This window comes from Solea solea, chromosome 18, assembly GCF_958295425.1.
Source record: "Solea solea chromosome 18, fSolSol10.1, whole genome shotgun sequence".
Lineage (NCBI taxonomy): Eukaryota > Metazoa > Chordata > Actinopteri > Pleuronectiformes > Soleidae > Solea > Solea solea.
Window position 1 is genome coordinate 7190850 of NC_081151.1, and position 26972 is coordinate 7217821.

Genomic DNA, 26972 nt, shown 5'->3' on the forward strand with positions numbered 1-26972 from the left:
ATCGCTACGGCACCCCGATACTTCAAAGTTAACAGAAACGGCAAAAAGTCGTCTTTTTTGTGCGTGTGTGTGTGTGTGTGAAAGCAACAAAATTCCACCATGCCGCACGCAGTTCAAGAGAAGGGCTCTGCAGTTTCAAAATAAGAGGGAAAACTAGGGTCAGGGAAAGAGGACTCGGGCGTCACTAACCTCATCTATGGCTTTCTTATAGCTCTGAAGAAAGACAGGAGAGAGAGAGAGAGAGGGGGGACAGAGACAGAGAGAGGAAGAGAAAATAGAAGGACAGAAAAAAAAGAACCAGATGAAAAGAAGAAAAAAGGATAAGAGAGCTGTAGAAGATTCCCGGAGAGGAGATCGCTTTGACAGACAGTGATGTAGTGTATGTGCCGTGTGACTCACAGCAGGTCGGCTGGGTCTGGCTGATTCACGGCCCTCCTCTGGTTTGGACTTTGCCTCCTGATTGGCTCCTGGAGGGGACGAGTCCTGCTTGGGTTGACCTATCGGAGAAGAAAACTTTTTAAAAAGCTTTGTCATAATCACTTAAAATAAGTAATGTCGATCCTAAATGGAAACGTCAATTTTGTGCTTTTTAAGACGTTTTCCTCCTTGATGCCATCTGTGTTATCCTTATATATATATATATTTTGCAACCGAGCCCCACTTCAAAGTAGTAGTAGAAACCAAACATTAAGGGCCCTACAACACTTCTACATCTTCCCCTCTGTCAAGAGCTTCAAACTGAAATTATCCCGGCGAGCGTATATCCTGCAATATTCTTGTCTTTTCTTGCCTTAATGTTCACTTCTTCTCAGGCAGCTGAGCCTGAGAAGAAGTGAACATTAAGGCTTTTGCTCTGAGGAAGGTAGCATTTAAAACCCTCGCACATCAAGTCACTGACATCAGTGGATGCTGCAGGAGTTCGAGTCCACTTCTTTATGTTCTGTATTTGCCAGAGGGAGATCCATGCATAGCTTAGATATCCCTGTGCCCTGGTGTTTGACACATCCCTCGACACCTCTTTCGACATCAATCCCTCTCGTCCGCCTCCCTCGAGGGCGAGGGCAACGGGGCAGATCGGACAGGTTGATCAGAGCAGAACTGTGACTGACAACATCGCACCGAAACGAGCTGGAGCGACGTCAGTGCATGTAGGCGCTTGTGTGCGCGTTAGTTTGTAATTGTCAGCATGAATATGTGTTCCGGGGTGAGCGTTTGTACCTCTTCTCTCGACCGAGCCTCCCTGAGACGAAGGGGAGGAGGAGGAGGAGGAGTTGGAGGAGGTTCGCTGCAGCATGGCATCTAAGGAGAGCTCAGAGCGTCTCAGGTCCGGGTTACTATAACAGAGACAGACATATTTCTACAGCAGCCCCAAAAAGAAAAACCAACCGTCCTTTTCTCTTTACAAAGCAAATACAGACAGAATTAGGCAATAAAAGTGTCCTCAGTTGTGCAGTTTGCACGGCATAATAAGCTCTACCTGGCCCGTATGAGCTGTGAACCTGTGCGAGGGCCTAGATCCGCTCCTCCGTTCGGGGAGTTCTTCCTGACGAGAGCTGGGGAGATGGATGTGGTCCTTTGGGGGACCTGGACATGAAATACAGAAGGTCAGGATTGGGGTACGTAATCACCGAGCAAGACAGTTAAAAGCTATTTTATCATCAAACTATCAGTATGACGGTAAATTGGCTGTTGTTGCTTTAAATACTCAATATGTGCAGAATTAGGGTTAAACTATGAGTCAAATATCTAACTGTGATTTTGTGTGCAATTATCGAGGCTGCAGTTTAGGAACTCATAGGAATTCATATCATAAAGATCTCATCCTTGATATTTCTCTCTGTGTGTTTCAGAGTGTAAAATTCTGCCACTGCATGGTAGGACACTAAAAAGCAATTTCACCAAATGCTTTAATGTCATTTGTATATCATTGCTATTATGGTAACACCTTACACTGCAGTGACAACATGGTAAAAAGAAAGGGGAAAAAGTGATTCTAATGGAATGTCTAACTTGGTCCTCCTCCTGATGATTCTCTGACCTTTGGTGGAAGGTCCTCCTCTCTCAGCCAAGCATTCCTGTCCCGATCCCTGTCTCGTTCCCGGTCGCGTTCCTCCCTGCCGGTGACGCGCAGCTGGGGTCCGGGGTTGTCAGACGTGGGGTCCGAGTTTTGCCGAGGCATCTCGGGCCGCGGGGACACTACGCTCACACCCTCACTCAGGGCTGAGCCCGTCTGGTCCTGCAGAGACTGAGAGCCAGACATGGAGCTGGAGTGGGTCTTCACTGGAACCAGATGAGCCATCTGAGGGACACAGGAATGGTAAGTGGTTTGGATTTATATAGTGCTATTCTAGTCCTGATGACCACTCAAAGTTTTGCCAGTCACCCATTCATTCCATCAGTCTTTCATACCCATTCACACACTGCCAGCACAACCGTGTAGTGGAGCCAGGAATCAAACCCCAGACCTTTGAGTTGAAAGACGACTCGTTGTACCACTGAGCAACTGTCGCCCAGGACAACGTGAAGGGACAGCGTCAGGTGGACAGAAAAAGGTTAAGCATTGCCAGGACAGAGATTTAGAAGAAAGATTGTTTAAATGAGAGATGAGAAGTTGGAAAAGTGTTCAGAGGGGAATGTTTTAGGAAAGAAAATGTGGTAAAACTAGAAGGAGAAGAATAGGATGGAGTGATGGGGTAAGTGGGTCTGTGTAAAGAAGGTAGAGAGAGATCATCATAGGAAGAAGAAACACCAAGGATGAAAGTACAGCAGAGGAAGAAAGTAGGAAATTAAAGGTGCTACATGTAAGAAATGCATTATAATACATTTCTAATGACCATGAAGGGAAGTTAATGATTGACAACCCTTAATAGATCATATATATATATATATATATATATATATATATATATATATATATATACAGTATATATATCCTTTTACTGTGTGATAATTCTCCTCCGCTGCTCTCAGACGCTTACTTTCAATCTCATATCATTTATAAGGTGTGGTTGGAGATTTGTAAAGAAGAAATAATGATGAGGTTGAAGAAAAGAAAGAAGGAAAGACAGAAATGTGAAAGAGAAAGAGAGAGAAAGGCACTTTTATTGCTTATTTAATTAAAGGCACAAGATGAAAAATAGATTTGGTATTAATTGATTAACAATACCAGTCACAAGGAAATACACCCACTGCCCACACATGCACGCGCGCACACACACACACACCTGTGGTTCGATGGAGCGGTGAATGGGTGGGGTGCGGGCAGGCTGCATGCCCCCGCTGCTGAAGGACTCGGATCGGGGAGGGAGGGAGGGGTCAGAGATGCGGTTGGACACTTTGTGCTGCAGCGCTGGCGAGCTCTGCCTGTTCAGCTTAGACCGCTCCTCCACCTGGGACGGGTCACACACACCACGGTCACTCACAGCGCAACCGACCACCACACTTGCACCACAGAGGTTATTAGCGCCCCCCATGCATCCCACTGATCCACCGGACGGCCTTAACTTCATCCACCTCTGTGGGACAGAGTCTATGGAGAGGAATTTAGGTAAAATGATGTTGTACCTGTGAAAATGTGTTTGACGTTTGCTGATTTTGCCAGATTTTGTTTTGTTCTAAAGTGATGTACTCAAAGAGAACTCACACAAGTGACTGTGAGTGTTCCAGGTGCATCAGGCAAGACAAAAACTCAATCATTGAGTTGACGACTCATAAATGTGTTTGTGTTGCTGTACCCCCGTCTTTCCTTTGAAGGACAACACCACTCCAGACTTCATGGAAGGTGATGACACCGCCGTTTAGATTTGGCTCCGTGTGAACCACCCTCTGTGTTTGGATTATCTTTGTCTTTGATCCCAGAACCATCTGTTCATGTGCGATACTGTATGTGCCTCTACACTTCCCACATGAGGTCGAAGAGTTAGCACGTCCGATGGCCGGGAGGAAAGGTCCAAAAGGGTCTCAATAGATTCAATAAAAGATTCAATAACCATGGTTCTCAAACTGTGGTGCGAGTGCCACCAGTGGCACACGAGCTTCCTCTGGTGGTACTTGGAGGAATATCAGAAATGTGCTTCCACTGTATGTACCAGGGTATGTGATCGGAGTGGAGCTGAAGAATTTTGACCGGAGTAAGTAGAAAATAAGAAGAATTTAATTAATTAATTTAATAAATAAATAAATAAATAAATAAATAAATAATTAGGGTCGCCTTATCTCTCGCTCCATCTTAATCTAATTTTGCTAAACCAGTCTAAAGCATAAGGCTGTCGGTGTACTTAAGCACTCGAGGGACACTAGCGCCCACTGAATATCTGTGTGTGTGAGCAAGGCAGAAAGCTCTGCTTGCCAGGGTAATCAGATTATCAGATAATCTGCTGTGCAGCAAGAGAAGGCCTCCGAGGAATGCCCTCACTTGCCAAATCACACTTCTTTTTTTCTTACTCCGAACAATCTACTCAATGGTCTGTGGAGGGTTAAGGGTATTGTGTCCCCCTGGCTCAGAACGACTATGAAATACCATATCATTTCCTAAATCTGTTGTTGGTTCATGAGTACAAAAACACAAATAAAGAACGACTGTTTGATCTGTGGAGGCAGCACACGATCAAGGTTAGCGAAAGCATCAGCTGACCCTACGAGAGACAGAGAGAGAGGTTCCTCTTAGACGATCCAACGACAGAAGAAAAACCTTTTGGGTCGTGCTGCTTCTGTTTCAGAAGACAACCCAAAAGCTCTTTCTGCTATGGCAGAGGTTCTACAGACGCACAGACTGAACATGAAAAGTTATTGATGACCACAGCTGTGTCTATTTAAGGAAAGGACACAGGTACGTGTTAGACAGGTAGACAGAAGGACATCCATTGAGGGGTCCTGGTTGGGGGAAAATGATGCCACCACCACTTGGCCAGAAACCATCACCATCAAGGTTGTATTTGATTGAGGGTTTGACTAACCTAAAGGGAGGTGGGTAAAGGTGTCTTTCTCTGGTGATGTGGACATCAATATATCCAGAAGAGGGTTTGCCGTGGTGCATTCTGGGGTGTGGTTAAGTGATTATGGTAATATTAGTCGAAGCATGCGTACGAGCACCTCTCCTTTAGATTGTAGCCTGAGTAGACAATAATATCAGTAACACATTTGCCAAATTATTTATAGAGATTGTAGATATGTGTATGTGTGTGTGTGGGGTGTGTTATCCAAAAAGAGGGCTAAGGAAAGGGGGGTAATGATATGCAACGAGTGAGAGCGAAGATGTGAGCGCTCGAAGAACCTGGAGAGCAAAACAACTACGTGTTCGGTGGAGCGACTACTCATTAGACAAAGCTCAGCCAGGTTGTGTGTGAGCAAAAAGGTCAGACCTGCACAACACACCTCGTCCCTCCATAAGAGAGGGAGCAAGAAAAAAAAGCAGAGGTTGTTATCAGGGACTTGAAGGAGGATGCCACTGCTGCGGTCAGATCAGTAGGTGGTCTAAGTAAGGTTGGCTGGAGAGCGCTTCCAGATCGGATACAGAGAGGGAGTCAGGCCATGCTCCTAAGAAGTCTGTGGAGACTGAGAGATGGCTTCACCCCGTACCCCAAATCATGGAAAAAAGGGTTCTAGATCTACATCTATTCTACTGATTGCCGAGTGCAACCTGCGAGGTAGATGATCACTAACCAATTTCACAGCAGGGTTGGAAACTTGATTTGTTTCAGACTGCGATCTCTGGACTTGTCCTGGGGGCTGAGGATGAGATTGAAGGGCCTTGGGCTGTAGGTCTGAAGACATTAGCCCCTGGGTGGCTCCCATTATTATGGGACCGGAAAGAAACCTTTCTCTACTCTTCTCTATGTGACTACTGGCCCTCAGAGGATTAAGGTTGGGTACTGGACTTGATGGGTTGGGTTTTCCTTGACTAGAAAGCTCATTATGGCTCTTAGTAGGGCCTTTGGTGGGTCCTTGCCCAGCAGCAGGAGTGTGTTTCTGGGAGGGCCCCGGACTGCACTTCTGACTAAGTCTCTGGGCCCTAAACTCGCGGACCTGCTGACTTATCTCCTGCTTCAGCCCTGGATCTAGGGATTTTTCGAGGTCTGGGTAAACACATATGTTGGGGAGTCGGGCAGAGAGGGGCGGAGGACCATGGGACTGGCTATGGGACTGTGTTCGCCTAGGAGCTTGATTTCTGGGTTGGCCTTGAGAGCCAGGGGAAGAAGCCGGTTGATTGAACGACTGGTGATGTCGTAGTTGGGGCATGTTACCATGAGCATGCTGCTGCTTCGGTACCTAGAAGTCAGAGTCAGAGGAAGGTAAGCCAATCACAAATACAGGATCAATTCATTCTCAAGGGTATGCAGACAGCTTCTCCCCACATTGTCTTTCCGGCACCGCTGCTTCTTGTAAGCCCTGTGGAATGATACTACCAAAAAAAAAAAAAAGGCCACTTTGTTTGTGAATGTACTGTATATGAGACATTAAATGTGTCATATTTCCATATCACACACAAGGTGAGACTTGCCTCTTTAGCCCATGCAGGCTTGTCATTAGGATTGATGACATCTTTATAGTGGTAAAGCTGTTTCTTCTCCGCTTGCCTTCCCTCCTGCTGCTGCTGCTGTTGCAGAGACACCAGGTAGGCTCTCTCCTGCTGGAGCTGCCTCTGTAGCCGCTCCGCTTGCCGCTGCTCCTCGATCTGCTTACGCTTGTACTCCTAGAGGGTTGGTGGTGGGGGGGGAAGGGAAAACAGAACATGAGAAACACAAGGATAATTTAAATCAAGTCAGCGTTGCAGCCCATTAATGATCAGCGGGGAGATATTATTCAGTAGTTGCAAATAATCCTTGCCAGATGTGTGTATTTTTACAACCTTAGTGTAACATAAATATTTACCAAGAAACCGACGTTATCTCTCAAATGTTCAGCTCTGTGAGCATTTGCAAATACTTCACAGATCATGCAAAACAGATAAACACACACACACACACACACCGGCAACAGTGGATATGGAACATAAACACACACGTACACTTTCACAATAATCACAATTACAAGCACTTCCTGATGACAAACAATGATACCAGACACGGGGGAGGGTAGAGAGCGTCTCGAGATGAACCGAGAAGGTGACGACCTTTTCTGGGTTTTGGTGTTTCAAGTTTTTCCTGTGGCTGCTGGAGTTTTGCACGTGTTGGTTTTTCTTGCAAAGAGTGGCGGTGGACAAGCACGACACAATTAACTGTGGTATTGATTGAGCAGATCGATCTTTTTTTCAAATCTAAACTCGTGAGTCATAGACTGTCCTTTTCATCTGAAGAGAAAGTCCTCAAAGTATAACTGCCTGAGTTGAAATCAAGTAGCGTTTGCAACGTCATCCATAAGAATTTAAAGGCCTGTTTTAAAGCCTCCAAATTCACAGCCGGCACCATATTGAGGTTTTGCCAGCAGCAATTCACAGATGTCACCTGCAACTAGGCTCCTGTCAATCACACTGGTGTCCAGTCATCTGTGCCTTGTTTTATTGTCCATTTTCTTTCAAATGGGAAAATTATTTAAAGAACTGGCATCCTCTGCTGTTGAAGAAGGCCTGAAATCAGAGATGTAGACCATTAACTCCTCATTTCCCCTTAGACCTCCAGTCAAACAGAATTCTTTTTGCAGCCAGCTGAGTCGCCTCCTGGTGGCTACTCAAATCATTTTTACTTCCACATTGGTGTCCTGAAGGAAACCAAAAAAAAAAAAACGTAAAAAAAAAATGTGGTCTATGGTCAAAACTCATTGGTATTTAACTATAAAGATATTCATCAGAGAGCCCCGAAAGGCTTTTCTTTGGGACTACCACTTAAACTTTAAGAACTTTCCATTAAGATCAGATGAACAATCTTTACTGTGACTTTTAAATGGACTTTTTGCTCTTTGTTTTGTTTTTCTTCATTACAGAGTGAGCAATTTCCCAATTCTCAAATCGTTTCGCCTGCACCCTCGGGGGAGTTCTTTGCGATCCAGCCAACTTTAGGGTTCATACTTGCAAATAGTGATCTGAATACATTCCAGACAAAGCATCGCAGCGGTATGTTGTTTTTTTTTCTTTTCTTCAGGCCTGCTGCTAACTGAGCAACTCAGACTGTGAATTCCATCACGGTCAGTTCCTCAGCTGCCAGGCGGGTGCATGCAGGGGGAAATGGGGGCCACACAGCACAGGTGGGGGGGGAGTGGTATAGGAGCACGTAGGACTATGGTTACCAGCAGTAACGCCTGTTCCTGTAGTAGCTGCTGCTGGAGAATCTCTAACTGCCTCTGCTCCTCTTCCAGCTGTCTACGAATATACTCCTGAGCAGCACATCGGCACAAGGACAAAGAAAAATCAGGAAATCTTAACATCAGAACAGAGACACAGATAAAAAAAGAGAGGAAGAGAGAGGGATAATCTCACGAGGTGGCGACTGAATGATGAGAGTCAGAAGCAAATGTAATGGATTATGAACTAAATGATGTGATGAACAGTGTTGGAGATAAAAAGAAACAGGAAAGACTTGAAAGGTGCAATCAGAGTACACAAGAAAGAATAAGAAGAAAGCAGGAAAGATGTACAGGGTACATGTTTTCATCGCCATGTTAAAATGGGAGTCTGATGACACAATTTCCTTTACTTTTCCACTAAAACTGATTTCTCAATATGTCACACATAATGTACTTCAAAAGATAATATTAAAGACATAATACAGTCATAATCTCATCTTAATGAGAATAAGCACTTAGTAAATTAGACTTTTTTTTATTTGTTAAAATTAAATATGACTTTAAAATGGAATTAATCAGAGGAAAAAAAATGGAAATTCTTTGAATGCAAGATCAACAGAGCTGAAAAAAGAGAGAAGAGACAGAAAATCTAATGGTGATTGAACCATGGACATAATTCTGCACAAGATTTAAGTTCGGCAAAAAAAAAAAAAAAAGACATGAGAAACAGAGACAACCGGAGACATAGAACAAAGTTTAAGGAGAGATGAGGGAATTTCATCTTTAATTCATTACTCTCATCAAGGTGCACATATCTGCAGCGTCACACTTTCACAATTAGAGAAAGCACACCAACCTGCTCTCTCTCGGCATGCCTCCTCTCCTCCTCTCTGCGGAGCTGCTCCATTTCCTCGTAGCGCCTCCTCTGTTCCCTCTCTTGCTGTTTCCTCAGCTCACGTTCGCGCTGCTGCTGCTGTCAGGAGAACAGAGGCACGGGGAGATTCAGGGAGGCTGCACACGTTGAATCGTCCAATTTAGTGCAAATTGAGAAGTCAAGTCTCAGCAGATTCTGTTTTTTTTTTTTTTTTAAACATACTTTGCACAATGGGTCTTTGCTTTGTAAATCATAATAATACAATATTCACAGAAAGCCATGTGCATTCATACACACACACACACACACACACACACTAGACTCTGAGTGGAGAGGTCATGTTAGTTGAATTGAGTCATGATGCTTAGCCATGCAAATCCTGGTGGGAACCCAGAGAGAACATAAAGATTATGGTCTAAGGATTTCCTCCTATAAGCCTGCTCTGTGGAATTACGAGAGGGACACCAGAGAAATGCTGTGTTTGTGTGTGTGCTTGTGTACTTACACTTGTATTTGTTGCATATTTAGGACATTTTCTGGTATTAACTGGTATTGTTGTGATCAGTGAGGCAGAACCTCGTTTCTGAGGAAGGTCTTTCAAATGGCGAATGTTGTGTTTTTATTTATTCAGACAAAACTGAGGTAAGGTATGTCATCACAAGGTGTTTTCATCCGCCGGGTTCCAATGCTCACATAAAAACTCCTGAATGGAAAAGTCTTACACATCAATGTGCTTTTCTTTTACCAAATCGTTAAAATTTCAGTCAAAAATGAGCTTCTTTGGTGAATCAGATTACAGCTTTTCTGTGTTTGATGAATGATCCGACACGTGCTGTATGATTACGTAAGTATGTTTTTTATTGTCAGATGCAGTAGAGGCATGCTCCCAGTGTGGTCAAAGGTCATGGTTCTACATGTGCCCTTCATTTACCTCCTCCAGCCGCCTCCTCTGCTCCTTCTGCTCCTCGATGCGTTTCTGTCTCTCAGCCAGCAGTAAGCGCTTGTGCTCCTCGTTCTGCTGCTGCTCCAGCTGCTGCCGCCTCTGCGCCTCGGAGCGCTCCTTATTGGCCAGCTGGAGGCGCAGGAAGTCCCGCCTCAAGGTCGACTCGCCGGGGATGTTGATGATGGAGCTGAGGGTGAAAGAGGTAGACAGGAGAGAGGCAGGTCCCTCGTCACTCTTGAGGTTTGGAAAAGGCGTGAATGATTTTGTACAGTTTGCAGACAAGCCACTGACCTCGGTTCACCCATTTCTCTTTCTTCGTCCTCCTCTTCGCTGCCGCTGTACTCGTACTCCGTCTCATCTGATGAGGAGAGCGGGGAATAAAAAGAGTGAGAGCATTTAAATAAGAGAGCAAAAGTGTGTAAGGTAATCACTTACTGGGAACACAGCCGTTTCCCTTCTCTTTCTGCATTTCTCACTTCAACTACTTTTGTTCATTACCAAACCGCTCACGATGTTGTTGGCGTTCCCACATTCTCACTCCTCCAGGGGATCTTTCTTTTCGTGACTTTGAATAAGAGTATAAATTGTAATTTTACTGTGTGTAGCGAGGTGGAGAACATTAGCTCACAGCTCATTCAGTCAAACGGCTGCTCAAAGCTTAACGGTCGTGGCTGCAGCTTGTTCTCCAAATGTGACAAACTGACAGCCGGAGAAAGGCGCATATACATCATCGCTGCTCTACTTCCGCCCTGCAGTGTTTGGCTTCTTGAAGCGGCTAATGTAGTTTTCACCGCACAGTTCTGTGCGCCCAAGTGTCAATCTATCACTCAGACACTCGTTCCGTTTGTGTGATACGACGGAGGAGGACGGACATCTGTCTCTTTTATTTTTGCCGTCGCTCATGTGCTTGGAAGACGTTGGGTTTTTCGCGCGTGCGTCTGAAACGTAAGGTCCTTTCTGTGTGATTTATACACCCAATATCCCGTTTTTGGCATCAGTGATGGGATTTCCTTGAGCAGCATATTTTGCAGAACAAGGTCAATCGCTGCAAAGTTCAGAATGTTGAAATTCACTCAGGCTGCTATTAATCGAGTGAATGACGTGTAAAACGTGTAACATGCCATCATTTGTTTGTATGTTTTTGTGGTTGGTGTCTTACTTTGCTTTTTTTAAACCGCTGGCTGTGAATCAGGATTTGGACAAAATCTTATGGGTGAAGCCCAAACGTCACATGACACAATTTCCTCCGGGATTCTGATTCTGATACCGCCATACACACGTACAGTATAAAGCCCATTTAATTGTGTCAAGGAACTATGTTGTTCAACTTTTTTTTTTTTTTACCCTTCTACTCAACTTCCTCCTTTTACTTAGTTGGTCTCTGGTTGATGTAGGCGGAACCGTTGTTCTCCATTTACGCAGTTCAAAAGGTGAAACACATTTCATTAAGGCTGCTGTAGAAATACGGAAGTGCAAGTCAGCATCACCTATGTGAAGCAAACCTATTTATGTAAGTATAAGTGATGCAAACATGCATATGGGATGTATCTTCAATTTCTGCCAAAAAATCTGAGGGTGCTTTCATACCGAGCTTGTTATTTTCCGAAACTGTGGGCGTTTCTCCCCCTAGATCGGTTCTAATAAGCTTATGTGAACACAGCACTCGCATGGTTTTCCGGCCTCAAGAGGGCGGTCTCAGCTCCATTGCAATCGTTCCGAGGAGCGGTTCGTTTGCGGCGTGAACACAATTTACGGGTATTATTCAGCTGCATTTACACACAAACAACTCTGGTAAACAGAGTTTGAGCTACACGTTGAAGAGTCTAGGCTTATAAATGGATACATATACATATATATATATATATATATATGTATATATATATATATATATATGTATATATATATATATATATATATATATATATATATGTATATATATATATATGTATATATATATGTATATATATACATACATATATATACATATATATGCACACATATATATATATATAAATATAAATATACATACATATATATGTATATATCATTACTCCCCTAAATCGGATCCGAATAGAAGTATGAGAACACCGTCACACACTGGACCTTTAAATCATAAGCTGCCACACATCTGCCTCACCCCTCTCTCCTCTCTTCTTCTTGGTGCGGTCGATGTGGTCCTTCAGCTGGATGCGGATCTGCCTCTCGTTGGGCAGGTCTCTGATGAACGGATGCTTGAGCAGCTGCTCCGTGCTGGGTCTCTGGCTGTGGCTCTTCACCAGGCAGCTCTCTATGAACGACTGGAACTTCTTTGACCTGAAAAAACCCCACAGGTGAGCAAACATGAGACGGATGTCGTTTCTTATGAGACGCTCAGTTGTGTTGCGCTGTCGTGAAATTGTTCCTTAAAAGACCTAACAGTCATGGTATTTGACAAATATTGGGGACTACTGCAACCCTATGTCAGCTCTTTGAACCATTGCACAAACTGACACAAAACCTCTTTAAAAAATTTATTTTAGAGAAAGTGCATTCAAGTTAATTCCATCATATTTACCTTTAGATGTACTACAGGCTTATGTTCACAAATGTCAGGATTCACCACTCACCACTTCTTCGACTTGAGCCTGGGTGCAGGGTTGCGCGGGATGAGGAAGAGCGCCCTCATCGGGTGCATGTCACAGAGCGCTGAAGAGTCGAGACAAAAAGAGTTATCAAATGCGGGCGCAGGTCAGTGTAAGTGCTTCTAACTAATTGTACTAAACATCATCTTGGCATAAAGTCAAAGAGAGTTGGAGTTTGCTCTGAAGCAATCGATACAAGCTGTCAATACTGATAACATTAATGTGTGTGAGTGAGTGAGTGAGTGAGTGAGTGAAACACACACACACACACTTAGGTTTTGCCTTCTTATAAACACAAACTTTAAGTTCAGGTAAAAAAAAGATAATGATGCATTTACCTCTTGTACCTTATTATATTAAATGAATCTTACTTTACATTGTTCTTGTCAAAGTGGCAAATGCAAATAAAAGCACAAGTTGAAAGACATAAAATAAAAACACAGTAATAAAATAATAATAAATAAAGGAGTTATCAAATTATTATCAAATGCAGCACTCCTCAAAAGTTGGGTTTGATTCCTGGCTCCACTCTTCTACATGCCAATATCTCCTTTACCGTATGAAAGTGGGAGTGAGCTTATTAGGGAATAAGCATTTAAACAAAGGAAGCCACACTTTTCAGATCCAAAGACATATAAACAAGACAGTGATCAAAGAACCCCAGGATCGCTGCCATAAAACGAGCTCAAAAAGCAGCGATGGGACTTTACATCGGTTACAGAATCTACATCGGTTACAGAATCTAATTCACTTCATTTGACACGCTTATACTGCGATGTATAAGCTGTATTCAGAGCTGCATGAAGGAAAGTGTATCATCAGATAGTTAAAAATGTCGGTGTAGAATAACGTTCACTCTGGCTGCTTCAGTCTGTAATATTGTCATAGATCTCCATGGATTTAAACTGCACAGTGAACACGTGAACGCACCACAATCGCAGTGATAAATGTGATTAATTCCACTGTAGACTGGGGCAGACTTTTACGAGGGACGAGTTTTTCCACTCGATGTGAAGGAAAGAAACAAACTTCTGCAAACTGTGATCATAAAAACTGCGAGCAAGCACTTCTAGGAATGAGATTCTCAATAAACAAAAGAGGGATTTTGGGCAAACGCCCAGCAATCTGACAAGCAATTTTACCCTTGTTGCTCGGCAATCATTACAATTATAGCTCCAGATAAAGTTGTATTGGCCAGGATTGAACACCTGATTATAATGATCTACTGCAGCAGCATTATAAAAAAACACGCGTGTCGCTGCGCGGGTACGTACGTGGCGCTCCCTCAGCCATCTCGATCGCGGTGATTCCCAGTGACCATAAATCACTCTGCAATAATAAGACAGACACAGTGCAAACACATTAACCAAAGACGGAGAGAGTCAGAGGAAAGGAAAGGAACCGGCGGGGCCGTTCACGCACCTTGAAGTCATACGTGGCGTCAGGGTTCTCGTCACAAGCGATGACCTCTGGTGCCATCCAATACGGTGTCCCGATAAATGTGTTCCTGCGACCAACTGTCCTGTCCAGCTGCGCCGAGACGCCAAAGTCCACTGCGGGTTCAAACGCACACAGAATTCTTCCGAATTAATGTTTTGAATGAGTGATTCGTATAATTATTCTGTTTTGAGTGTTTTTTTTTTGTGGATTAGTGACAGGGCAAAAATCTTGACTCGTGGCAGCGCTGTGACCACATTGTGACACCTTCCAAGGCACCGAGCGGAGCCGATGAAGGACACAGAGCCTGAATTTGGACACAGGCTGAAACTTTATACCTCCTCCCGATCCTAAAGTTGCTTTATCAAGTGAGGTAGGGTGACAGACTGACCCAGTTTGACCTCTGCATTCTCCGTCAGCAGGACATTCTGTCCCTTGATGTCTCGGTGGATGACCTTGTGCTGATGGAGATGAGTCAGACCCTGCAGATAGTGACACAAACACGACATAATATTATTATTAACCTGATTCTTATGGAGCAGCAGCATTATCATAGGCCGTATGAGTCGTTATATTTCAATGTAGAGGAACTTATTGTATGTATAGCATTGTTACCGTTTTATAATTGTGTCGTACACTTCTTAACATCTTTCTCTTTTAGACATAATTCAGCTGCATGTGATAATATTCATGAGATTTATTTATCCAAATCTCAAAAATTGTTTTGACACTTCCAAACTTATTAGTGTAGCGAGGCGCAGTGTTGACTGTGAAGCGCCTTAAATAATAAGGGTAAAGATAAATATGAGAGAAAAGGGAGGATGGAGCACGGAAGGAAAAGCAATAAAGACATAAAAAAGGGGAGAGAGAAGACTAAATCAGACCAGGAAGAGAGAGTGAAATGATGTGAGAGGAAATCTTTGGTGCCGCTGCCTTGAAACGCCACTGTTGCCAAGATGCAGCGTTATTGCTTCTCTCAACTTGAGGCCACAGACAACGACAGATATTAGAGATAACATGTGTGCCGGAGTGAGGACAATTTCAGTAAACATTTCAAAACGGAGGCAAGACAGGACACCGACAAGTGGTGATCGCTATCAAAACGGACAGGTCTGTGTCAAGCATCGCGTTTCTCCAACTCAGTCCAGACGTCTTCGTCTGCACTGGTTTGCGAGGACATAATAATACTAATGGGTAGGTAAACAAAGGTAGAAGTGTGGATAATATTTGGGTAAAAGTTTATATGAAAACAACAATAGGTTTCCATCAGCTCTTACTTGGTAGATGATATGAATAAAATGGTGTTACCATAAAATGACTTCCCTAATACAGAATAATTACCGTACTATTACCATACTGTAATGTAAACACAGTGAAAAGACATTCATCATCACAGTGTGCCAATGTGGCGTCGTACCCGGAGGATCTCTCTGCAGATGTAAGCGGTCCACTCCTCCTTTAGAGAGTTCCCCTTGGTGTTCTTGATCAAGTCCGTCACTGAGCCGGCTCCACAGAACTCCATGACCAGCTACACACACACACATATAGAGAAGCTGGATTATTAGTCACTCTGCATGGAAGAAACCGTCTGGTTTGGGATGTGTTTCAGTTCACGTACAAAAAAAAAAAAGGTGAGATGAATCAAAAGATAAACCCTGTAGATTTCACATTACCCAAGTAAATATCAGGTTATAAAATAAAAACAAAGAGCAGAGAGCATAGAATTTTAATATTGAAAAGTTCTATTCAAAATATGTTTTATATTGTTCAAATTTCAAAATGAACATGCAAAATCTCTAAAAAAGATAAAAACTAGTTTTTCTTGACTTAAAGTCTGTTAATGCACTCTTTTAACACGCAGTATATTCTAAATAACTGCCACGTGTTGAAAGTTCAAAGTGTTCTGGAAAAATGGGCAAAGACACTTACTCAAAGGACCTTTCCTGGGTACCATAAGCAAAAAAGGCCAGACATTTTAATCGCAGTAATTATTATCGGCTGATTTGAAATCTTTTTGTTGTGATATTCTTTTGGCCACATCACCCGGTCATATACATAGAAACAGAAATGAACTCCTGTCATATACTGACTTAACAGGGTCACGGGATCACACGAATGAACCGGGGACCAGCGCTTCACCCAAACACAATGTGTCCTTTCTGTCCATCCTCTCTGTTCTCTCCCTCTTTAGCTGCTTTCTCCTCCACCTCCCCTTCCCTCCTCTTCCCTCCCCTTCCTAACCTCTCTGATTCCTCTCCTTTCTCCCACTGCATTACAGCCCTATAGCTCTGCAGCCAGAATCTCAGCTGGTCACTTCTGGCTCCGCTTCAAGCTCCCTTCATCACTGCTCAGGCTTAAAGGGAGAGAGAGAGAGTAGCGAGTAATAAATAGCCAAAAAGCCTTCACATCCAGTCTCAGCGTATATCTCACGCTAATACACAGAAAAAACACACACAAACGCAATGCATCAAAGCGTGAACCTCACTGCAAAATGACACAGTGTATTCATATATGTATACACTGTGTATTACTGTGTGAGTTTTTTTGTGTGTGTCTGGATACTTGGTGCAGACTTGATGAGAAGGGTTTGGCTATTTATTACTCACTACTTCCTCTTTCCTTTTAAGTCTGAGAAGTGATAAACAGAGCTTGAAGCAGAGCCAGAAGCTATATATATACACATATATATGTATATTTACACTGTATGTACTTACAAATAGTATATGATATACAGTAGTATAATGCATACGTATATACATATATATATATAATGTGTGTATATATATATATATATATATATATATATATATATACATACACATATATATATATATACATATATATATGTATATGTACACACATTACATATTCCGCATACTAACCTTCAGTCAGTGCACAAAAATACACACTCACTTCTTTGACGTGACTTGTAACAATGAAAAATGGAAACTCGCTTCTTTCTGTTCCGCTCTGACAGACTCCTTCTCTTCATGCACACAAAAATACACAAATGCTGACAAAATGCGGGAGTTTTTTTTGTTTTTGTTTTTTTAAATCACTGATCAGTAAAGGAACAATTTTGACTGATATGAATATATATGAAACTGTACAGCGGCAGACAGGGTTGGTTCTTCAGAGCGGTCCAAACTAAAATCATTGGACTCCCCCTGCCCTTGTTATACAGGTACCACTATCGATGTGACACCCACCCGTTGACACTGCTGCCCTCTAGAACCATGGTTCCCAACCTGGGGTCCAAGCCCCCCTTAGGGTGGTGCCAGAGATCACATGGGAGGGCGCAGAGCTTTGACTGCTCTGAGTTTGTGAGTGTTAATATAATTAGTAGTTTGGGTCGGCGGGGGGGGGGGGGGGGGGGGGGGGGGCTGGTTTGTCCTGGACACAAGCTTCAAAGTCAAAAGGTTGGGAACCACTGCTCTAGAAGATGCTATAGGGCCCCAAGATAAACAGTTTTTACCCTGCAGGCATACATGAATTTAGCTTTTGTCCCCTGTCCCTTTCCCTCCCCCACCACTGCCACAATGATAAATGATTTTAACAACACTTTTAAATTTAACTTCAGGTTGTTTTACATCATTTATTTAGATTTGTCTCTGTAACGCTAGTAACATGAGGCCCGTTTGTATTGTTCACAACACTTACCCATAGCTGGTCATCTATGCCAGGGGGGTTTTTCTTGATGAACGCTCCATAGTAGGTGGCGATGTTCCGATGGTGGCTGTACTTCTTCAGCATGTTGATTTCCGCTTTAATCTCCTCCTCCTCATCCTAACAAACGAGAGACGAGACACATGGCACAGGAACACATGAAAGCATGTACAATAAACGTCCAGTTTGTAGAAATTGAATATACGACCCACAAGTATGTCTATAAAATAAAATTCCTTTGTGTTCCAAAGGCTTCTTAAATGTGAATATTTTCTAGTTTTGGGGATTTTTCAGCTTCTTAAATGTGAATATTTTCTGTTTTCTTTGCTCCATAAACAAAGAAATCATTAACAACTGAATCATTTTGGTTTGTAGACATAAACACAAACACACTCAATAGTTTCAGACCAAACGATTACTCGATTAATTCATGATGGAAGTCATTCATTCATTCATTCTGTTGCTCATCCATTCATCTCCATTCATCCACCTTCCTGTACACCGTATGTTCATTTACTTATCCATTCATTGCTTCTGGCTCTCACTCATTCATGTATCTTTTAGCTGCTTTGTTGCTTCGTTCCTGCAAAGCTCCATTGTTTTGCTGGCAGCTGATGCTTGACACAGCAGCGTAGGGTGAAACCATGTCTAAAAATAGCAGAGACTCCCTCCTGCATTACAGACACTACCACACTCTGCTGCCTTAATAACTCCAGCTAATATTTCCCAGCAAATCATTCGGTCCTAATTATCTCTCTGGCACATCACACACACACCCGAGCCTGCACAGACTCGTCAATTAAATGACATGCTCATGTATATACAGTATATACGAGCCTGGTTCTTACCCCGGTGACATCCATGACCTTGATGGCTGCCAGCTGCCCTGTCTTAACATGGCGACCCTGTAGGAAGAAGGAAAGGAGACAGAGACAAGGAAGAAGAGGGAAATATGTGTTTAGCATTCACTCAAGAAACTGCAGCACATTTGCACTGATGTCGATCTTTATCTTTCAAACATTACACTGTATCTAATCAGTGCCTACTGTATGTCCATGTGACTTTCTAAAGATGCACTATTTCATTAATGCAGTTATAAAATGAGACATAAAATGACCATAATGTTAAATTGAAATACTGGCTTCCCTGTAACAATGGTATATTAGCAGTTAAAATGCTCATTTAGAGTCCGCAAACTCTATTTATATTTCGTTTTGGTGTTATGGGCCGGAAGAAGAGTTAGTCTTTATCCTCCATTTTACATCCATCCGTCCCAAACGTTATCTCCGTCAGTACCCTCCATGCCTCCATGCATCTTTTGCATTGGTATGGACGTCTACACAACACTTCCTCTAGAGGGCAGTGCTGAGTACCAAGTTGCAGGCATCGACAAACATAGTGACAATTAAAAGGGGCTGTTTTTATTGTGTTTGATCAGAAATGGACTGTGATATCGCTCCGTGTCGTAAGCTCCCCCCGCTTTGCGCACAATGGTGGACGAAATGAACGCAAAGTACAGCGAAAGGCACCATCCATCTCTGTCTTTTGTGTAGAGTAGAAATGGGCATTAAGATGTCAAGCTGCAGCCATGGGACGCAAATGCCAAACATTACCAAAGTTAAAAGGCCTCAGTACTCCTCTTAAAAATGTCTCAACCTGAAGAGAAGACGAGTAAGCAATTGAGCAGCCAAGGTCTCTCTCTCCCTCTCTCTGTATATGTATATATATATATATATATACATATACATACACATACACACACACACATATATATATATATAGATATAGATATAGATATATATCTTACATGTTGGTGAATATTTACCAAACATTTAAAATAGTGCTTTCACTTTTTATCTGAAATCTGGAAAGTTTAAACTTGTACCTTAAATAAACACAATCCACAGACAATATTTGAGGCCAGCCAGGCAGATGTCTGGGGACACCAGGAGGCAAAGAACTGGATCCTGAGGGGCGACTTGAAGGCCCAAGTGGTCTGTTTGCAACAGAGCATCTGTGGCTGTGCTTAGCTGACAGCACTAGAGATGCTTAAACTCCTAAAGGCTATTACTTCCACCTCAACTGATTAGCATGTTATAGTCAAAGAAAAACAGCTTAGTAGCAGAGGCACAAACAAAAGAATAACACTTGCTCAAAACAAGAGCCGCACTGTTTTCCTGGTGGAACTGTTAAAAACCAGATGGCATTAAGGGTCTGGCGCTAAAGTGCCTCCTCAGGGCTTTAATCAAAGGGCCATTCTGATAATGAGCACTGAAGCCAAAACAGAAGCGAGGAACAAGAACAATACCATGTTATGGATAAAATTTGGTGGGTTTTTATTGCAGCTCACTGGAAGTAATGAGCGTATTGCAAAAGTAACAACATCTCTGCACCCTGACGCTGGGAATTCATCATTGAAGTCATTTTTACAGATAAATTGGACCCAAATGCTTGTGAAACCTTATTTAACTGGATTTTATTGGTTAACTGGATTATTTTACTTTTTTAACACAACGTCCCTAGACTCTTGATACAAACAGTCACCATTTTAACCATTATGTGCCCTGGGGTTCAGTCTGGGGGTAAAATTACAAGTTAAGTTAAAAATGTCGTAAACAAGCTGTTTCTTGTTTATTATATGCTTCAAAACTCACCAAAATGATTTGTTTTTAATCTGATGAAGACATCATACTTCCCACAAGACACTGGTAATTTAACATCAAATGACGTTCCTGAGAGAGGGACATTTATAGTCATGAGTTGCAATTCTTATTAAACTGATCCTCTGATCCAGCACAATGGAAACTAAGCACCACTGAATGGTTAAATTACACACACACACACACACACACACACACACACACACAGAAGTCCAAATTCTGTGTGAGCAAAAGAGCCGCAAAGATTGAACAGGGATTTCTCATTAGGATCAGACTGCCCCAATTCCATAAGCACAAGGACCGGCTTTGTTGAAGACCCACAAAGGGATTACAGCCACTTACAAACCAGAAACTCAGACACACATACTTGTAGACGCACACACACACACACACACACACACACACACAATATACAGAAAGACAACTCCTCACACAGACAGAGGAATCCTTACAAACACCCACACATCTGCACAAAGACAGAGGAAGGAGGCGAGATAATGACAGAGGGAGTTCAATATTAGAACTCGAACATCGTCAGGGCTGCATCATGATTCATTCCTCTGAGCCACCTGACGACCGGCCTCATATGATAAATGAACAAGAGCGAGAGGAGTAACAGCACTCAACAGGGAGTCTCCCTGTTCATTCGTTTTCAAATTCATAATGCTGTGGCAAGAGGTTATAGATTTGTTTTTATTTTGGTTTTATTAATTGCAAAGTACTGGATCTTCCAACAAGGGCAAGTTGTCCATTTCAGACCAACAAATGATTTCATATTCCTCGAAGTTCTAAGGGTTAATAATGAAAAAAAATAAGATTTGACATAATTGTCCCTCTTTTTCATAAACAGCCTCCCCTCCCACACTCTGATCCCTCCCATTCAGGACAAGCATTTTTCAGCCCGTTCATCCCTTCCTCCACTCGTTTGGCTCTCTGACCTAGATCTGCAGTTCCTCACTCGCTCCCCGTGGCTCTAGCTCTCTCTCGCTCGCTCTCATCCCTCTAATTCTCTCTCACTATCTAACCCTCTTAACTTCTCATTACGCCTTTTCATTATTTGCACCCCTTCCTCCCTCCTTAATGTCTTGGTTACTTCCCCATCATGCCATGCTCACGGCTCAGTCCAGTATCCTGTGAGATGATGCAGCTCCGTCGTGAGCATGACTTACTGTAGCTGTGAACACTAATGCCAGACAAACAACATTTAGCTGTGAGCTTGACAAGCAAAGACGACACAAATCGCGGACTTCCTGCAACCTTTTTCCACAAAGAAGAAGAAACATAGATTTATAGATATCATATGCTCCTGCACGAGGAATCCCTTCATCTAATTATACTGAGCAGCTTAGCTTCAATCATCACAGTGATATTTAAACTGACGTCTGGGTGAAATTATCTTCACATATCCACTCCACCATATTTACCCTCCTCAATCCTGTTAAGGAGTAGTTTTACACACACAAACGCAAGCAGATTGTGACACCACCACCAAGACAGGTGTACATAAGCGATACCAGACCCAATCGATCGTTGAGCGGCCTCCATGCTGTGATGGAGACAGCAAACTGATGCCCAAGCTTATTTCCAATCAGCCTTCAGGCAGCCACATCGTGGAGGGTTTATTACGCTGCATCATCCTGACAGGTCAATATTTGTTATAACTGCTGTCAAACTATTGGTGGGGAATCAGAGAAAGGACTTGAGGCTTTAGGAAAGAGGACGGTCTTTCATGAAACAAAGTCAACTACAGTAAAAAATGTTCTGTAATATATGTTGTGACAGTGACAGTGATTGTTTCCTGATGTTCTATCGTGAATGTACTCATGAAAAGAATTGTAAGTACTCCTCCCATGTTTCCAGAGCCAAAGTTGATGTCTAAACCTTCCATCTTTTGTCTGACTAACTGGCCAAGGCTGAAAAATACATATAAAATATAACAATAATAAATGTACATCCCACTGATATAAGCTTTAACTAAAGGCCTCTAAAGCAGCATGGTATGGTTCCATCTTGCCAATTTCCTGCTGCTACATGAGGCTGACCACATAAACAAATATGGGAAGGCCTCGCTCAAGAAGATTCTTCAGTAACTTCTGAGTCATTTCAAAAACACTGCTGGCATTTCGACATGACGGACGTCTAGTTGATCCTCAGGAGTTAAGGCCCTGGTGAACTTCCGTGCACATGCCACGTGCGCCGGAGTGCGCGTCGCATATCGCGGACCCTGGTATACTAGCGCCTCAGGGTCCTGTAGTATCTCACTTCACCATTGGGTGGCGGTACAAGTCTGGATGCAGGGAATAGGACGCATTACTACCAGAGAAGAAGAGAACGATGCTACAGCTCCCTCTGTCATTCAAACTAAATCCAACCTTACTAAAGCAAGTGCAGTTTAGAGAATGTTCCCTAAGGGTTATGCAGAAGCCTAACATTCCCTGAACGTTGAGGGAACCAAAAACTGAAATGTTCTCCTGTAGTTGCAATGTGGTCTCCACACAACGTTCCCGTTTGGTTGTAATTTGGTATTTTTTGTTTACAACTAAAAGAGAATGTGTTGAGTACGTTGTCTAGAGGTTTCATTATGCTAACTCCTGGAGATACACAGAGCTGGATGACTGAGAACCTTCACAGACATGTCTGGGTGATCTTGCACCACCCCCACCCCTTCACTATCCCCTCAAACTTTTTTTCCACTTTTTGTTCTTTGAGATTTCTAAGCCGGATGCCCTTCCTGACACAACCCTCCCATTTATCCAAGCTTGGGACCGGCACAATGAGTTCACTGGATGAATTTGACCCCTGTGGCTGTGGTCAATTTAGAGAGTCCAATTAACAATGAGCAATGGGGGATTCACCGCGTACCTTGCTCAGGGGTACCCCAGCCCTTGATTTGGCGGGGACTTGAATTGGTGACCCTTCGGTCACAAGCCAAGATCATTTTTTCAATCCAAAATGTACACGCTACAGCTTCAACACAACCTGTGTGTGTATACTTTACGTGCACCACCACCACGGGACACATTTACTATGCAGGACACTTTCTGTTGTTGCCGAGCAACAGTCTTGGCTGGCACAACACTTAAACGCACACATGTACATAAAGTATACAGACATAGGAAGAGACTATTGTCCTGAAATGGAGGAGTTGTTATATAGAAGGAGAGGTGGAGGGAGGGAGGGAGGGAGAAACAGAATAGTTCACCAAGATAGCTGAATGTTACCGTGGTGTGACCAAGCGGCAAGGTCAAAGGAAGCCAAAAATCTGCATTTACTGCCAGTGCTTCTGTATGTTTTAGTTCATTTGCTACAAATCTCATTACATGGGGGACAATTTTCACAAGTCTATAAAAATTAAGATGAATGTTTCTGCTTCTAATTTCTTTGGACCCTTTAGTTTTTCCATCTTTTCCAAAAAAAAAAAAACATGGGCTAGATAACATGGGCCAGTGTGGGTGGTTTACCATGTCTGCTAAACATTTCCTGGGGGAAACCCTGTTCTATTTGTTGGTGCCCCCAGAGCTGTCAACCCAAAGGAGGAAGCATTTAATATAAGACAACAAAAAAAGGATTAAAATTATTATTTTACACAACACTGTTTTTAATTTGTCGCCTGGGCTTCAGACAACGTACTCATTAATCCTAAATCTGATGACTTATCTGCCAGACAGTGAGTCTAGATGTGACAAGAACGACAAACAAAAGCTGAAGCATATGGCTGGATATACACTCACTCACCAAGGAAATGGGTCAGAGTATAATCCTAATCTGACCTGCGATGATAGATGATAATCCACAAAAACACACACACACAAACTTAAAGAAAAAAGACTGGATGTCATGAACACATGCTCTCCTGGCACAGGGCCTGTCGGCATGGTAACAGTATCACAGGAGAGAAGTGGGCTATGGGGCGTGTGCCCCTGGGCTTTGCCTCTATACGTTCAGTCTATACAGGGAGATTGCCCACTTCTGTCACACACACTCACTCACACAGACCAAACTAGTTCAACAGTGTCAGGGTCGAAGGATTTTTGGATAAGCAGCGTTTCTGACTGCACACTGGCATCAACACCCCTGATTCTAGTGTGAAGGAAGGCTTACTCACGCTCAGCTGCAGGTGTCGAAGCACGTTTAAAGGTACTTTTTTTTTTGGTTTAACAAACACTACAGACACAGTTCTGCTCGAAGAAATCCAAAGAAATTGGGGGGTAATGCTCCCAGACACACCTCATTGCAGTTCAAACACACGCAATCAGTCTGCACTGCTCACACACACACACACACACACACACACACTCACGGGCAAGTGTGTGTACACACAACGCTGTTGTGGAATCAGCGAGGCAGTAAATAAAAGTGACAAAGGTCTCCATTCCAATCTACTAGTGCACTGCCCAAGAAATATATAGAAGCACCTCGAGGCCACGCTCGCACTCACACATGAGAAAGAAAGGGGGGACAGCGAGACAGATTGAGACGGGAAGAGATTTAAAAAGGAGAGAACGAGAGAGACGTATACAAGCAAAAAGTTTGCGGGAGAAGGAGGCTGTAAAAAAACAACAAAAAAAAAACAAAACCAGGAGGTTGTGATGATGGGAAAGTAAGAGGAAGGAGGGGAAGGGAAGGGGGTGGAAAAGAGCTGAGATGAGAGCAATGATCTGTGGCACAGACCAGAGGGCTTTTATTGACGGGTGAGGGCTGTTTTGCGAACAAATAGCCAGCGAATGTTGACTCTCAATGCAGCTGGATTTATCAGCTGAAGCCTGTTGAAGCGATAATCAATCATCAGTCTGAAATATAGCCGCTCATTAACCTGCCCACGCACAGTGCGACAGGCTAATTAACAAGCTTGTTGCACAAGAAACCTGGGGTCGGACGAGGAATTTGGTGCAGTGCTAACTGCTCAGTAATAACAAAGGCCAACGCACTTCAGAGAGACGCCACGATGCAAACACAGGATAAAAAAACTAAGATGTGATCTCCGACACTCCGAAGGTACTTGAAAATTAAGAAATAGGTTGGGCAAGATATATAGTCTAAGATCATTTTGTAATTGTCGAGTGACAAACTTTAAAGACACATTGTGGCCATTGTTATAATCTAATGCTTCACTAATGCACTCAGTGACTAATTCACACTGCATCCACTCACTCACTCACTCACTCACTGATCCCTTATCCCTTATTTAAAATCAAGCACTAAAATCCAAACACAGTTAGTAAGCTGTATTTGTTTTGTCTACTTGAATAGAAGTCTATGAGAAAATGACCCCAATCCTCACTCAAATAATAACATCAGTGAATATTTTTATGGTGTAAATTTCCAGGACTAGCACGATGTCCATTTAGTAAACGGTCAAATAGACAATAAAGCACATACTGTACACGTGATCTGAAAACAAATGGTTTCCACTGACTTGGCTCGCCATGCCACGGCACGGTTCAGTCGCGCTAAGTCAGTTCAAAAGACTTAACGATCCCAAAAACGTGGGTTAATCTCCAACAATTACCAGGGAAATGTCCAAAATCTCAATATTTAACAGAGGAGGGCTGCTGATAGCGAGCGGCATCACAAACCCTGACAGACGGAGTCTGTGCTCCAGTCATGGAGGAAGCACTGAATAAATATTTTTAATTAGCTGATTCTGATGATTCAGTTACACTGAAAACAACTGTCACTCGTTTGTGTGTGTCGCGCGTAAAACAAAGTCACGGCAGTTTCATGCAGTGATGACTCCGCCCACACTGAGTAGGTACTATTTTTGTAGCGGAAAACCAACCTAAACCGTAAAATTAATCTGAGAATTCAAAACAGCAGTTCAGAAACCCCTGTCCAAAAACTGACTAATAAGTCAGTAAAGACAACTATACAATTGGGACAGAGTGGGCAGCACTGCCAGTAAATGCCCCTCAGGCGACATGATCCAAACAAGCCGACCAGTCATGGACTTCCATGACTTACTCACACGGCTTTCATCACTCAGTCAGCAGCGTTCATGTTTACAGCCCTGACGTTGTGGTCCTAGACAACAAGCAGATAAACAACTGCGGGAAACGAGTCAGAGTGTGCATGAGCAAAGCAACGTTACAGGCTGAGAAGAAGGAGGAGGAGGAGGAGGAGGACAAGGAGGAGGACAAGGAGGTGGAGGGCTGCAGCGAAAGAGGCAAAGGAAAAGCGGCAGGTTCAGCACATCGGCAGTACGCTCCAGCAGCTCTGGAGGTCAAATGGGCGGCTAAGCTGATTTACTGTACTGACTGGAGGTAAGAGAGGTAAAAAAAAAAAAAAAAAAGGCAAAAGGAGGTAAAGAGGGAAAAGAGCTGAGTAAAGGCACATATTGTAGAAGGACGGGGGAGATGGATATAAGAAGATAGCAAGGAAGGAAAACTAATGAAAACACACAAGAGTAGGAAGAATAACAGAGTCTGTGGAAGGCCAATAAAGGGCTAAATATGGACTAAACATAATCAACTGAAAAGTGGTCGATCTCAGAGGAAAAGTATACGTTAAGAGGGATAGAATAGGAAAGAAAGAGACAAAGACAGGCTGAGAGAGAT

The 26972-nt window shown here is 43.0% G+C and overlaps 1 protein-coding gene across 8 annotated transcripts in view; it reads right to left on the reverse strand.

Moving 5' to 3' along the window:
* The window catches only part of tnika (TRAF2 and NCK interacting kinase a), a 52494-nt gene that overhangs the window by 6825 nt on the left and 18697 nt on the right, over positions 1-26972 (reverse strand). Inside the window, exons 3-22 of one of the 8 annotated variants that reach the window (XM_058614959.1) lie at positions 18607-18663; positions 17753-17878; positions 15510-15620; positions 14484-14574; positions 14078-14208; positions 13930-13984; positions 12641-12719; positions 12172-12347; positions 10326-10392; positions 10023-10221; positions 9074-9187; positions 8221-8307; positions 6500-6691; positions 5662-6267; positions 3225-3389; positions 2039-2299; positions 1478-1584; positions 1219-1334; positions 400-497; positions 190-213 (exon numbers count right to left, since the gene is read on the reverse strand). In XM_058614959.1, coding sequence (XP_058470942.1) covers positions 190-213; positions 400-497; positions 1219-1334; positions 1478-1584; positions 2039-2299; positions 3225-3389; positions 5662-6267; positions 6500-6691; positions 8221-8307; positions 9074-9187; positions 10023-10221; positions 10326-10392; positions 12172-12347; positions 12641-12719; positions 13930-13984; positions 14078-14208; positions 14484-14574; positions 15510-15620; positions 17753-17878; positions 18607-18663 — 2862 coding nt within the window. Of the gene's footprint in view, positions 1-189; positions 214-399; positions 498-1218; positions 1335-1477; positions 1585-2038; positions 2300-3224; positions 3390-5661; positions 6268-6499; positions 6692-8220; positions 8308-9073; positions 9191-10022; positions 10222-10325; positions 10393-12171; positions 12348-12640; positions 12720-13929; positions 13985-14077; positions 14209-14483; positions 14575-15509; positions 15621-17752; positions 17879-18606; positions 18664-26972 lie in introns of all 8 variants that reach the window. The other 7 variants (XM_058614958.1, XM_058614962.1, XM_058614963.1 and 4 more) reach the window with 7 other exon arrangements.